The sequence below is a fragment of the Pempheris klunzingeri genome, chromosome 23 (assembly GCF_042242105.1).
Source record: "Pempheris klunzingeri isolate RE-2024b chromosome 23, fPemKlu1.hap1, whole genome shotgun sequence".
Taxonomy (NCBI): domain Eukaryota; kingdom Metazoa; phylum Chordata; class Actinopteri; order Acropomatiformes; family Pempheridae; genus Pempheris; species Pempheris klunzingeri.
The window spans coordinates 3,759,144-3,771,590 of record NC_092034.1 but is presented as its reverse complement, the minus strand read 5'-3'; the positions used below and the strand labels follow the sequence as shown (position 1 = coordinate 3,771,590).

The following is a 12,447-nucleotide window of genomic DNA, read 5'->3' as shown; positions in this document are numbered from 1 at the left end:
TCAATGAGTTGCAGAGCAGACAGTGACGATGACAGCAGCAGTAAACGGAGGGTGGCGTATGTCTACAGCCCGGACTACATCGAGACCTGCGACACTTTATCCAAAGTGCCAAACCGGGTGAGTAGGAATGAATGAGGAGGCTTGTTAAAGCTAGCTAGTCACCATCTATTACTACTACTAGCTCTGCTTTGTTGTTATCACTGTGCACTCTGTAGGCTCATCTCGTGTTTTCTACTGTTTTTTTTATTTCCAGGCCAGTATGGTCCACTCACTGATAGAAGCCTATGGGCTCCTTGACCACATGAGGTGAGCTGATGTTAGTTTTCTAACCAACAATGAGACTAAAACACACTTTATTGGAGCTGAATGGCTCCACACACTGTAGGGAAGCAGTGTGCTGTCCCCCTGCTGCACGGTGATGTTCATTTTAGAGTTAAAATGTTTTTTTACTCTAATTATTGATGTTATGAGCAGATACCTGTACTCTGATGGTGTGTAGCTGCCTGCTTTTAACTTTAAACTTACAGTGAGTGTTTTATTTCTAGTGATTTTTCTTAAAATTGCTTTAAACTAGATTATTACGCTTCTCATCTCCAGCATAGTGCCCTTTTCCCCCCAGATGATGTTTCCCCCCTTGATTAGATACCATTTTATATTTCATTGTAATAAATGTTTACATGAAAGTTTTTGCTTTAATCAAATAGACACTGAGCTTTATATGTTTCATATAAGCATGGCAGGTTTTGTGCAGTTAGCATTATCATCCCTTGGTTTCCCCCAGAAATCATCAGGTCATAGCAAATCATCTCTAGTCGTGTGCTTTTTACTGTGGTTTTCTTCACATACAGCGTTTTATTTAACAGCTCAGTCGGTGAATTAATCTGTGAGCAGCACGAGTTGTCCTGAAACTGCTTATATTAAACACCACTATGTAAACGGCACGTAGCATTAAGCACTGCTGTTGTTTCCTTTCCCTCCAGCACAGTGAAACCTCAGCTGGCCACCATAGAGGAAATGGCCAAGTTCCACACGGACTCTTACCTGGAGCATCTCCACAAGATCAGCCAGGATGGAGACAACGATGACCCCCAGTCCGTCGACTACGGCCTGGGTGAGACGAGCCAAGAACACATCTTACTGGCCAAAATAATGTTCTCTGTTCTACCCATCTGCATGTATCCCGTAGAGTGTCCACTGAAAACCTATCACGTCCTATAGTAGGAAATTTTTTGACATTTTTCTGTTACAGGAGAGAATTTTCAACTACAGCTTGTGCAGGCAAAAACTAAACAATCTGAGTGATGCTCAGTTATTGTCTAAAGAAAGTGGTCCTCATTCACTACATACAGATTTAACAACCAGCTTTTTGTCTAGCCGGTCTTTGCTATCACTTAATATGGAAACTGGAGCGATGGAGGTGGGAAGTAGGGTGGAGGACTGCAGTGTTTGTTTGTGGACAGCAGAGGGCGCAGAGAGCTTAAGTCTCTAAAACCATCCAGTCTAGTTAAATGTTATTTAACTTTGCTGTTCTTTTTACATTGTTTGTGGACTTTGGTTGAAATAGGAATCCATATATTCTAATATTTCAGCCCAGGGTTGACCCCCCCATCCCAGCTGAACTTTAACTGGGTGGGACGCTGTCAGAAACAGCCCAACATGGTTTGTTGCTCTTGGACGACTCAGCTTTAAGTCCATCCTTCTCTGAGGTTCACATTTCTAACTTTAGACTTCATCCTCAAGTTCACTCTCCTTGTTTTCATTTCCTTTACCCGTCTGTCTCCATCCCTCACCCACCTTTGCTCCTCTTCAGCTCCTCAAATCGTCCCTCTGTCACTTCCTCCTTTTGTGTGCTGCACACCTCTTCCAGGTTCATCCTTCCGTCTTGTTACAAAAGCAAACAGCTCCACCTTTTCCTGAATTAAGACAGTTTTCTCTCTCCGTCATCTCTTCAATTTATTTAACGCCACACTGTTGTTTTCCATCAGTCACGTCCACCCACCTCCATCATCTCTGTCTTCCTCCCTATCTTCTCTCTCTATGCTTCTTGGTTATTATTAATTAGCCATTCACAGCCCATCATGAGAGCATCAATCAGCCTCACAAACTGCTGCCTGTGCCCTCTGAGCACACCATATTTCTCTATTGTATGTTTTTTCATTGCTGTTTCGCGTCACCATGCATTGCATTGTGGGCACTGGTGAGCCAAAATGGGCTTTAGTCATTATTTCTGACCTTTTGTTATGTTTTTTTTTTCTCTCTGTGTGTTTCTCTGCCTCCAGGCTATGACTGTCCAGTGGTGGAGGGGATATTTGACTATGCGGCAGCAGTAGGGGGCGCCACGCTGACCGCAGCCCAGTGTCTCCTGGACCAAAAATGTGACGTGGCCATCAACTGGGCAGGGGGGTGGCACCATGCCAAAAAGTAAGTCCACCTGTTCAGACAGAAGAGTACTCCACTGACGCTGTGTGCAGCTCCTCACTAATACAGGAATATCTGTCAAGTTCTGTGTGATAATGATTTTTTAACATCGGTTCCCCTGTCGGGCCTGATGCGGGCGCTCCAGGCAGAACTTAGCGTTTTATTTCCCCCTTCTCTCTGCCTCCCAGGGACGAGGCCTCAGGTTTCTGTTACGTGAACGATGCTGTGCTGGGAATCCTCAGACTGAGGGAGAAGTACGAGAGAGTCCTCTACGTGGACGTTGACCTGCATCATGGAGACGGTACACAAACAAACAATAAACTCAGTTATATTGTCTTCAGAGGGATGTTTGGCTCACTGACAAGGTTTAGCTCCAATATTCCGTTTGTTATCAGGCTGAAATACAGTTCAGGAAGTCTAACTTTCTGAAAACATGCACATTTTTCCTTGTTGATTCACTCTAGTTCCCTCCTCCTCTCTCTGCAGGTGTGGAGGACGCCTTCAGCTTCACATCCAAAGTCATGACTGTCTCTTTGCACAAGTTCTCTCCTGGATTCTTCCCAGGTCGATCCTTGAATTAGCTCTACAGTATATTTTAATGCGATCGGCTACATCATGAGACATTGTAAGATAAGTGTGTGCGTATTCAGGTACGGGGGACCTGTGTGACACGGGGCTGGGTAAAGGCCGTTGGTACGCCGTGAACGTCCCGCTGGAGGACGGCATCAAGGACGACAGATACTACAATATTTTTACAAGGTATAAACACACACACACACACACACACACACAAGCATTGAGTTAAGTATCTCCCTGTGCAGCTCTGTGCAGCTTTTCAGGCATGTTTTCCTCAAGGATCCCCGAGGAGTCTATTTTCCCTTCCTCCTTCTGACTGCATCCCACCCAGAGGTCAGAGGTCAGGGTCATCCACAGAGCACTTTCAGCATTTCATGAAGGACGCTTCAGCAGGGGATTCCTTCCAGCATGAGAACGTCAACTTGGGATTTTCCAGTTGAAGGATTTTCTCCTAGACTCCAAAAATTAAAACCTGTTGCTCCCAAAAGTAAAATGTGTTAAGACCCTCGTGTTTGAAATATAATATAATATAACGTCCTAAAAAACAAAACACTCAAGTCACTACTTGAGTGCTATTATTATTATTATTATTATTATTATTATTATCATTATTATTGTTATGCTTTGAATTAAAACCTCCTGGCCCCCGATTGGCCCGGCCTGCATCATCAGTGGGTAACAATGTTCACATCTGTCTCGTTTCTCAGTGTGATGCAGGAAGTGCGCGCACAGTTCAACCCGGAGGCGTTGGTAATGCAGCTGGGTGCCGACACGATGGCGGGCGACCCCATGTGCTCCTTTAACATGACCCCCGTCGGGGTGGGCAAGTGCCTGCAGTATGTCTCGGCGTGGCAGCTACCTACACTGTTGCTGGGCGGAGGTACGCTGTATGTTATATTATTCTGCCTGATGCTGTGTTTAGTTTTTTTCTGATAGAAATGCGCATGTTGCTGTGTTTCTGCATATTATTTAATAGGTGCACTTAGTATCCATGCACCCTGTGAACTTAGCCTATTAAACTACTCCTTATGACATGTAAATAATGTACCAGTGTTTCACTAACTTGTGCACAATTACCCACACACACACACATAAACACACGTACGCTCTGTTCCAGACCCCTCAGGCCTCGGCCAGATGATAGCTACTACTTATACGACACAATGAAGCCATTTTACTCAACTACAATCTCACCTCTCTTCCTTTCTCTCCCTCCCTCTCTGTCCTACATACTTTCTCTCAGTCATATCCTCCTCTCCTTCTCGGTTCTTGTCATTCTCTTGATTTTACTCTAACTCATCCTCTCCATCCATCACTCTTTCTATTGTGTGTGTGTGTGTGTGTGTGTGTGTGTGTGTGAGTGAGAGAGAGAAAGTTGGTAGTTAGTTTCCACTTTGTTGTGGTTAGTCAGAGCTTTTGAATACATCCACGCTGAGCCGGCTGAATCTGGAAGCACTTCTTTTTCTCTCCTCTTATTTCAGGTGGTATTCAGTTCACGCCTTTATGTTGATTTGATTCATTGAAATAAAATTACTCCACAACTTTTGTCAGATGAACTTTTGCAGGTTTAGATTTAGCATGTGACCACAACATGACCGACCTTTCTTAGGTTTCCTTTTTATTCCTCTCTGTGTCACCCTCTTTCTCACCAGGTGGCTATAACCTGGCTAACACGGCTCGTTGTTGGACCTACCTGACCGCAGCAGTGCTGGGAAAGACTCTTTCCTCTGAGATACCCGACCACGAGGTATGACAGCACACACACACACACACACACACACACACACACTCTCTCTCTCATAGCCACAGTCACACACATTCACATATTCCCACATGAACACAAACGGCCTCATTCATTGTACTGTCACACAGAATCACCGGCCAGCGCACACACACACACACACACACACGAAAACACAAACACACCCCCTTGTGTTCACTGTCTGCTGAGTCACTCCATCTAATCAAAGATGGCTGCCTGCTTCTCAATAAAGGGGTTTGTCTTCAGGTGACTCAGACTGTGTATGTGAGGGAGAAGGGTACTAGTGTTGACAATTCCTCTCAGTCTGCCTCATCTAACACCGGCTCCTCGCCCTCCATCTTATTTGGCGTTAAGGTGGATTTCTATGTACCTTACGGGAGCAGGGGGTGGGCGATATGACCTAAAATGAATCCTCTTTTAACGGACAATATTATATCATGTATTCTTTTTGTTTTTGTCTCTGGGTTGTCCGTCCATCCCGCTCTCGTTAATGCGATATCTTGGGAACACCTTGAGGGAATTTCTTCAGATTTGGCACAAACGTCCACTCGGAAACCATGTTTTTTGGCCATAAACTCAAGAATTCATACGTTAATCATGAACAGAAGGGGAGATTGTGACCATATTTCACATTTAGTTGGTACTGATTTGGCGACACTGATCTTCGGCCTGGACAGACATGGATGTAAACTGACAGGAGGCTGCCATTTTAGCATATGCAGACTTGTTGACATAGATTAAATGCCTTATTTTCTAGAATTACTGATTTATCGCGGTGGTGCCCGTGTTGCAAAATCCACGTTGTGGCACAACAACACATCAGTGATGACTGTGACACTGAGGAACAGTTTTATTAAAGGACAGAGAGAAGAATCCAGGCCAAGTTCCCTTTAGGAATAGTTGGCTGGATTCAGCCTCCAACTATCAGACCAGATCTGAAACCTTTTATGATCTGGGTGTAGTTTGGTTCACATCTTGGTTATATCAGTCCAAGTGCTACAGGTGGGATATACGTTTTTCACTTTAGCTTGGTGATTCATCCCCATGTTCATGGGGAAAACACACCTGTGAGAAAATATTCCAAACTTGCTTTTTCCACGTCTTTCCACCAAATCTCATGGCCTTTTTTAGAGTATGGATATTCAGCATATCGGTGTCTTCACTTGATGCCTGAGCAAGGTTCCTTGGCTGAAGAAGGTTGTGAGAAATGCTCAAAAGCTCTGGAAAAAGCTACCAATGTCTCTTCATTAAATAAAATAATGTTTTTATGGTTAACTTGTGTTTAACCACTGCAAAATCCTGCAGTTTTAGTTTTACAAACACTTAAAATGTTTAAATGTTCAAAGATCTCACATTATCACCATATAAGTTTAAGTACTTCGGTATGAGGAGTATGAACGTAGACACTAAGTCCAAGATAAAGATGAACATTTTAGACATTTATCTGTATCACTAATTTGTCCCTTTTACATGCATTTGAATGATTTACCAGACTAAGTGAATATACACACAGTCAAGCAGATCTGGATTCATTGTCAGTGTTTTAAATTACTGAAGCATGTATTCAGTGTAGTCTGGTCGTTCCAACGTTTTGATGTTGACTGTAAACCAGAAAACTGAACCACAAAATGGCTGTCGTGACACAACAAATAAATCAGACAAATTCATTTATTTTCTCTTGCGTAAAAAAATGCTCCCCGGCGGCCACCGTTAGCAGGATCATCCAGCGCAACACGTAGACCTCAAAACCTTCTCTCTGCCGACCATATGGACTCTTTAAGTGGAGCTTGTTCTGGTCGTTTGTCCTAAGTAGGTCATAAAGTGGATGTAATCAAACGTACCCGCGGAGGTGTGAGTCCGAACTGTTCTTGGGTTTACATAAGCACCGAAGGAAAACATCCCAGTAATTTCTGTTTGTGAAAGAAATGACATGTGACCAGTTTTTCTCATTATGCTAACTGGTAAATCAAATAGACCCATCCTCTCTCCAAATAGAAATCAGTAGACCCATCTGTCTTTCCCTCGCCTATACTCACACTCACACAAAGGCTCTCTTTCTCCAGCGACTGATTTTTGGACCTTGTCTTGGTCAAATGTAATGAATAGCTGTGAGTGCCCGAGTGTGTGTGTGTGTGTATATGTGTGTGTTCTGACCGTGATAAAGGTACCTCTTGTCTCTCCTCGTCGGCGTCCAGTGGCCCTAAATAGCCTTTGACCTCATTAAGAAGCACTCACTGAAAACAAAGCAACTATCAGAGCGGGCAGCTGCTACAGATGATGAAGACGAGAGGACACACACACACACACACACACACACACACACACACACACACACACACACACATATATAATCAAAAATGTAAGAAAAACGTATTATTTTCTAACCTGAACACTGAAGTGCTTATTAGTTTCGCTTCTTTTTTCAATTAAGTAGGTAATATAGATTTATTTTGAAGGTAATTTTCTACTGAAGTCCTTGTGTTATACATTTGTGTGTTTTCTGTGTGTGTGTGTGTGTGTGTGTGTGTGTGTGTGTTCGTGGCTCTGTCTGTGCCCGTTGTGCTCGATAAGAGGGGCATTTATCCATGATGACCAAGCAAAGCTGCAAAGTTCCAGCGACAGGGAACAAAAACTACCTTTGTACCCTTTCCTGTGTGTTTGTGTGTGTGTGTGTGTGTGTTTGGGGTGTGTGTGTGTGTGTGTCTTCTGCTCTACTGTAGACAAAACCACATGAATGCACACATTCATTACGGTCAGATAATGCACTGGCCTGTTTTATAACATTTTTGGTTTCATTGTATGATAAATTGCCTTCAGTGTGGAGGAAACAGCTGTTACTCAAATGGGAAGTGTTTTCATTTATGAACTCGACTCCAGTAGAAGTAAAATAAATTCTTATCTCTCTTCACTTCAAATGTGACCTTAACTGACAATCTCTCTCAATTCTGAAATAATAAATGATGCTTCCAACATCCAAAAACAGCCACTTCAAACTGTTTTTAGTTTGTTTTGTCTGCTCAAATCCCACTGAAATCAATCCAAACAAATTTGTACTGGTTTGATTGTGTTTCCAAATATTTAGTGTGTACTTATGAGTGTTTACAATCTCTCCGTACCCACGAGGGTGACTCCGCTATGGGCATGTACAGACCATGGGCTGAATGATTAAAAATAGTAGTCTAAAAAACACAAACATCAGTCAGCGCTGACCAGTCACATCAACAATAGTGCTGTAATATCCACTGATTACCAGACAAAATATTACACTGCAGATAACCCACACAATGGCCCCACGTCCATCATACTCACTACACTGCAATATCTTATAAAAACACAAGTAAAAGTGCCTTTTGTAGTGTGAAGCAGGGATCAAGCTGCCAGATCGAAAGTCATTAACCCTCCCCGTTGACTTGTATTGTCCGTTAGCTGTTAGCTGATCCTGATTGACCCCCCCATTGTGTGATAGCAGCAGAGCCAATCTGTGTGTGAATCAGAGGGCAACAACATCGGGCTGATAAGAATAGCCACGGAGGTCAAAGGGCGGTTTGTCTGTGTGACTGGACAGACGCGGGCATTGTCTTTATAACCCACTTTGTTTTTTTTGAAGAAAAAGTCCATCATACTTTGTTTTGTTTTGTTTTTTGAGTCTTGGAAAGTTGGATTTTTCCTATTTATTGTCCTAAAGGTGGTGTTGTGGGAAAGAGAGAAGGGTATCCTGCTGTGACAGCTACATTATTATATGTTGGAAAGTTTATTTGGAATATTCCTCTATTAATATTTCTCCTGCTGACCCGTGTGGTGGCATTATTCAACTTTTCCTCACTAATCTGGTGTGTTTGAAAGCGGCACACTGATTTTAACTGTATGTCCCCATGGCTGTGGTTAACCTTTGGTACACAGAGCTTTCACACAGACTGCTAGTGTTGCAGCAGCCTTCAATCACTCAGCTGGCCCATTTCTGCATCATGTATTTACAGCAAAAGGTCTCCTTCCACATATTAAACCTACTATGAGGACTTTTAACTGCTAATGAAACAGGTGCAGTTTAATACTGACGCCGCTATATGACCTACAAAAGCAAACAAGACCATCAGTGAGAAGATTGGCTGTATTGGCTCCTCCTGTTTTCTAATTCTAAATGCTTGCCGCCGGGCCGTAACACCGCCTGGTGGGGAGATACCGTGGGCAGTGATGTTTTTCTTTTTTTTTTTTTGTGGTTTCTGTGGCAGTCATTTCAGGAAACACTTCCATCAACACAAAATGAACGTTCCGTGTAGCCGCTTAAAATAAATCTACAAAAGATGGTGATTTGATGATAAATATGTCCAAAAAATGATATTTGATACCAGCAGTGGCGTCGCAGGCTCCTGGTGTATGAATGTGCAGCAAGCCGAGACCACTGGAGGTGTGTGATTATTATTTAAATGAAAGATTAGAGTCACACCCTCTCTGCCATTCTGATATTTATGGCCCAAATTCGTTGCTTGCTTTTGGATCAGTCGTCCTTTCAACATGTAACACCATAAAATCTTAATCGAAGGTGCTCTTTCTAATTGTTTGCCGCTCTAGCAGCTCCGGTGGGACGGTCAGTGTTTGGTAAACAATCAGAGCTGTCCAGCCGACTGTCTTCAATTACTCAACCCGCACCACCCCGAGAACCTCCTCTTCTCTAATTCTGTTTTCGGTCATTTCCCAGCAGCGGAGTTCCTCCCAGCCGCGCTGCTCCGATAAAAAACAAACCGCAGATCTAAACTTCCTGCGGTCGCCCTGCTGCCTCAGCGGGCCAGCACACATACCATGTACTCCCAGTGTTGCTGATGTGAATCCAGCTCATTTCCTCTGTCACATACAGTATCTTCCCCTCGTTCTGTCGCTTTTCTCTTTCCTGTCTCCGCTGCATGCCCACGAAGCACAGGCTGTATATGCTAAAAATATTCTCAAATGGAAACAGGCACCTGGATTTGCTTAATTGTAGACTCCAGAGTAGGGTTGTGGCTCTGGTCTGGTTCCAAATATATACATATATGTTTTTTATACAAGTAAATAGTAGTGTGCAGGTAGCCCATTGTCTACATTTTTACCTTTTGACTGTCAATTTTACAGCTCTTTGTATAAATAGTTAAAAGCTGAATTTAAATAAATAGATAATAAATCTGATAGTTGATTGCACTCTGGATTCAGATTTGATAATGTTAGTGGTTAACAGCAGCCCCTAACACTTTTATCAACAGCCCAAAAGGCTTCATTTCTTAGATTGGCTACTTTAAAGGTTGAATTTTTTGAAGAGGGATTGTTTGAGGTGCTTATTCATGGTTAGTCTATTAGTTTACAGTAGACTGCGGTCAACAAGCCCTCAGAGAAGCAGACAGGCACTGAGTAATATACTGCTATGGACGGGGGCAGCAGAAGATCGATATGCAGTATTCTCACTGCTTTACATTACCATCAGACAGCCCTGAACTGAAGCTGTTCTCTCTTTCTCGAGCTGCCAGACTCCATTGACAAAAACAGTGATTTTACTTCGCAGACCACGGGAGTTGCTGGACCACCACTGCCTCGATTGGTTAGTTTGTTTGTATTATTATTGTGTGACTTCAGTGTTTTAAATGTGTAGTTTGGATTCTAATTAAGTTGTCAGTTTGTTGACTGAGGCAGCGGCAATTCAGCAACTCCCGTGTTCTGCACGGTAAAATACTGTTTTTCTCAATGGACTCTGGAGGCTTTGAGGAGAGCATCGAGAGATACAACAGATTCAGCCCCCTGATGAAAAGGGCTGTCTGTCAGCAATGTAAAGTGGTGAAATATTCTTTGTATGTATATTTTACTTAGGGGGACCTTTTTTTAAAGTGGCTAAAATCCATTTTTCTGCTGCCCCCCTCCACAGCAGGACATTGCGTAGTGTCCGTACCAGGACTCCTGCCTGCAAATCCGAACTATCCCTTTAATAGTGAACAGCAGTAGATCTAAAACATGCTTATCTGAAGATAAGTGTCATTGTCTCACACAAGGAAGCAGAGAACATGTTTCTGGGTGAACTTTAGGTTATATACAAGAGTGTCCGTCCATCCACAAAGCACCAACTGCAGAGCCTTTTGCGCCCGTGACCCCACGATGGTCAAATAAGAGAAGACGGACTCAAATCCCCCTCGTGTCTAGTGAGAGCAACAGAAGTAAATACAACTGTGTGTCTGTCTCAGAGCCACACAGGAAGGGAGGACGTCTCTGGTCCCAGATTGGCAGCGGGGAAGCGTCCCGCCTCTTTGCTTCCTACTTCCTCTTTTCCTGTCTGCAGCCACTTCCTGTCCTGCCCATCGCTGCCGTCAGGGATGTGTCGGCTCCCAGAGCCACGGGCTCAATCACCGGAAACGTCGCCGGAGTGGAGTGTGTGCGTGTGTGTGATGTGTGTTAAACCCAAGGGGAGTTTGACTCTTTAAAAAATGACACAGAAAAATGTGCTGTGAAGAAGCTGATTAATGAATTATTCTCTTACTCTTCCATTAATCTCTTATTGATCTTTGCTAATCAGATTCCTTGCTCCTGTAGATTATTTGACTGAATCGCGGCAGGGTGGTTGTCGAATGTTGGGACGTAGCTGAAAGAGTTGGTTTCCTGTCTTGTTTCCTTCAGTGAGTCGTGCCTGTGTTGCGGTTGTCGTTTTAATGCCTGTTTGTGTTTCAAGTTCATGGACAGGCTCGATCCTCCAAGATAGGATCATCACTCACTTTGTTATCTCCATTTTTATTTCCTTATTAGGCAAGAAGTTTTTATAATCCCAATGGCCTTGTACTTATAATGCTTTGGAGTTTTCCCAATTCAATTCCTTTCATGCTTCTTAAATTATTTTCTACTTTTTTTTTATTAACAGTCATAACTGAGCTCAGCAATTAGAGTCAGTGAAACCATATTACCGCACATAAAAACCTTATTTACTTTCCCAGCTGTTGCGATCATAGTTGTGCATAAAATATGTTTTACTATATGTTCTCAGATGTAATGCGTGTTTGCATGTTTTAGGACAATGCAAATGAGGTATTTCCTAATTTTCAACAACTGGTAATTTGGTAAAAACATGCTTTTCAAATCCTGACAGAGTAGAATACATTAGATTATATGAAATTAGAGGAGATTAGATTAAACTTAATTATCATTGCATACAGTGCAAGTAATGAGACAACGAAACGCAGTTTAGCATCTAACCAGAAGAGCATAAAGCAGTGAAGTTCAGAGTAATGTACATACATATGTTTTTTATATCAGTAATAAAAGGAACAGACAGCAGCAGAAATAAATACGCTAAAATATCTACATATGCAGTAGTTATTACAGTAAGCAGTGCTGGTGTAAGTATAAGTGATTAGTTAGATATTACATACAGATTAAGCAGCTGGAGGTCTAATATGAAGACAGTAGTACAGGTGTCGTACAGTGTCGCCTCACAGCAAGAAGGTCCCAGGTTTGAATCTGCTTGAACCAAATTGGTTTGAAGCTTTGCAGACTTTGCATGTTCTCTCTCTCTCTCTCTTTCTTGTGGGTTCTCCAGCTTCCTCCCACAGCCCACAGACATGCAGGTTAATTGATGACTCTAAATTGCCCATAGGTGGGATTTTGAGCGTGTCTGCCTCATGTGTCGGCCCTGTGATTGGATGGCGACCGGTCCAGGTGCAGTGTACCCCGCCTCTCGCCCAAAATCA

The 12,447-nt window shown here is 42.9% G+C and overlaps 1 protein-coding gene across 1 annotated transcript in view; it reads left to right on the top strand.

Annotated features, from left to right (window-relative positions):
• The window catches only part of hdac8 (histone deacetylase 8), a 26,674-nt gene continuing 14,227 nt past the window's right edge, over window positions 1-12,447 (top strand). Inside the window, exons 1-9 of the mRNA XM_070854455.1 lie at window positions 1-117; window positions 254-306; window positions 981-1,111; window positions 2,280-2,421; window positions 2,607-2,719; window positions 2,905-2,982; window positions 3,069-3,177; window positions 3,702-3,874; window positions 4,647-4,741. Coding sequence (XP_070710556.1) covers window positions 4-117; window positions 254-306; window positions 981-1,111; window positions 2,280-2,421; window positions 2,607-2,719; window positions 2,905-2,982; window positions 3,069-3,177; window positions 3,702-3,874; window positions 4,647-4,741 — 1,008 coding nt within the window. The 5' untranslated portion in view covers window positions 1-3. The remainder of the gene's footprint in view (window positions 118-253; window positions 307-980; window positions 1,112-2,279; window positions 2,422-2,606; window positions 2,720-2,904; window positions 2,983-3,068; window positions 3,178-3,701; window positions 3,875-4,646; window positions 4,742-12,447) is intronic.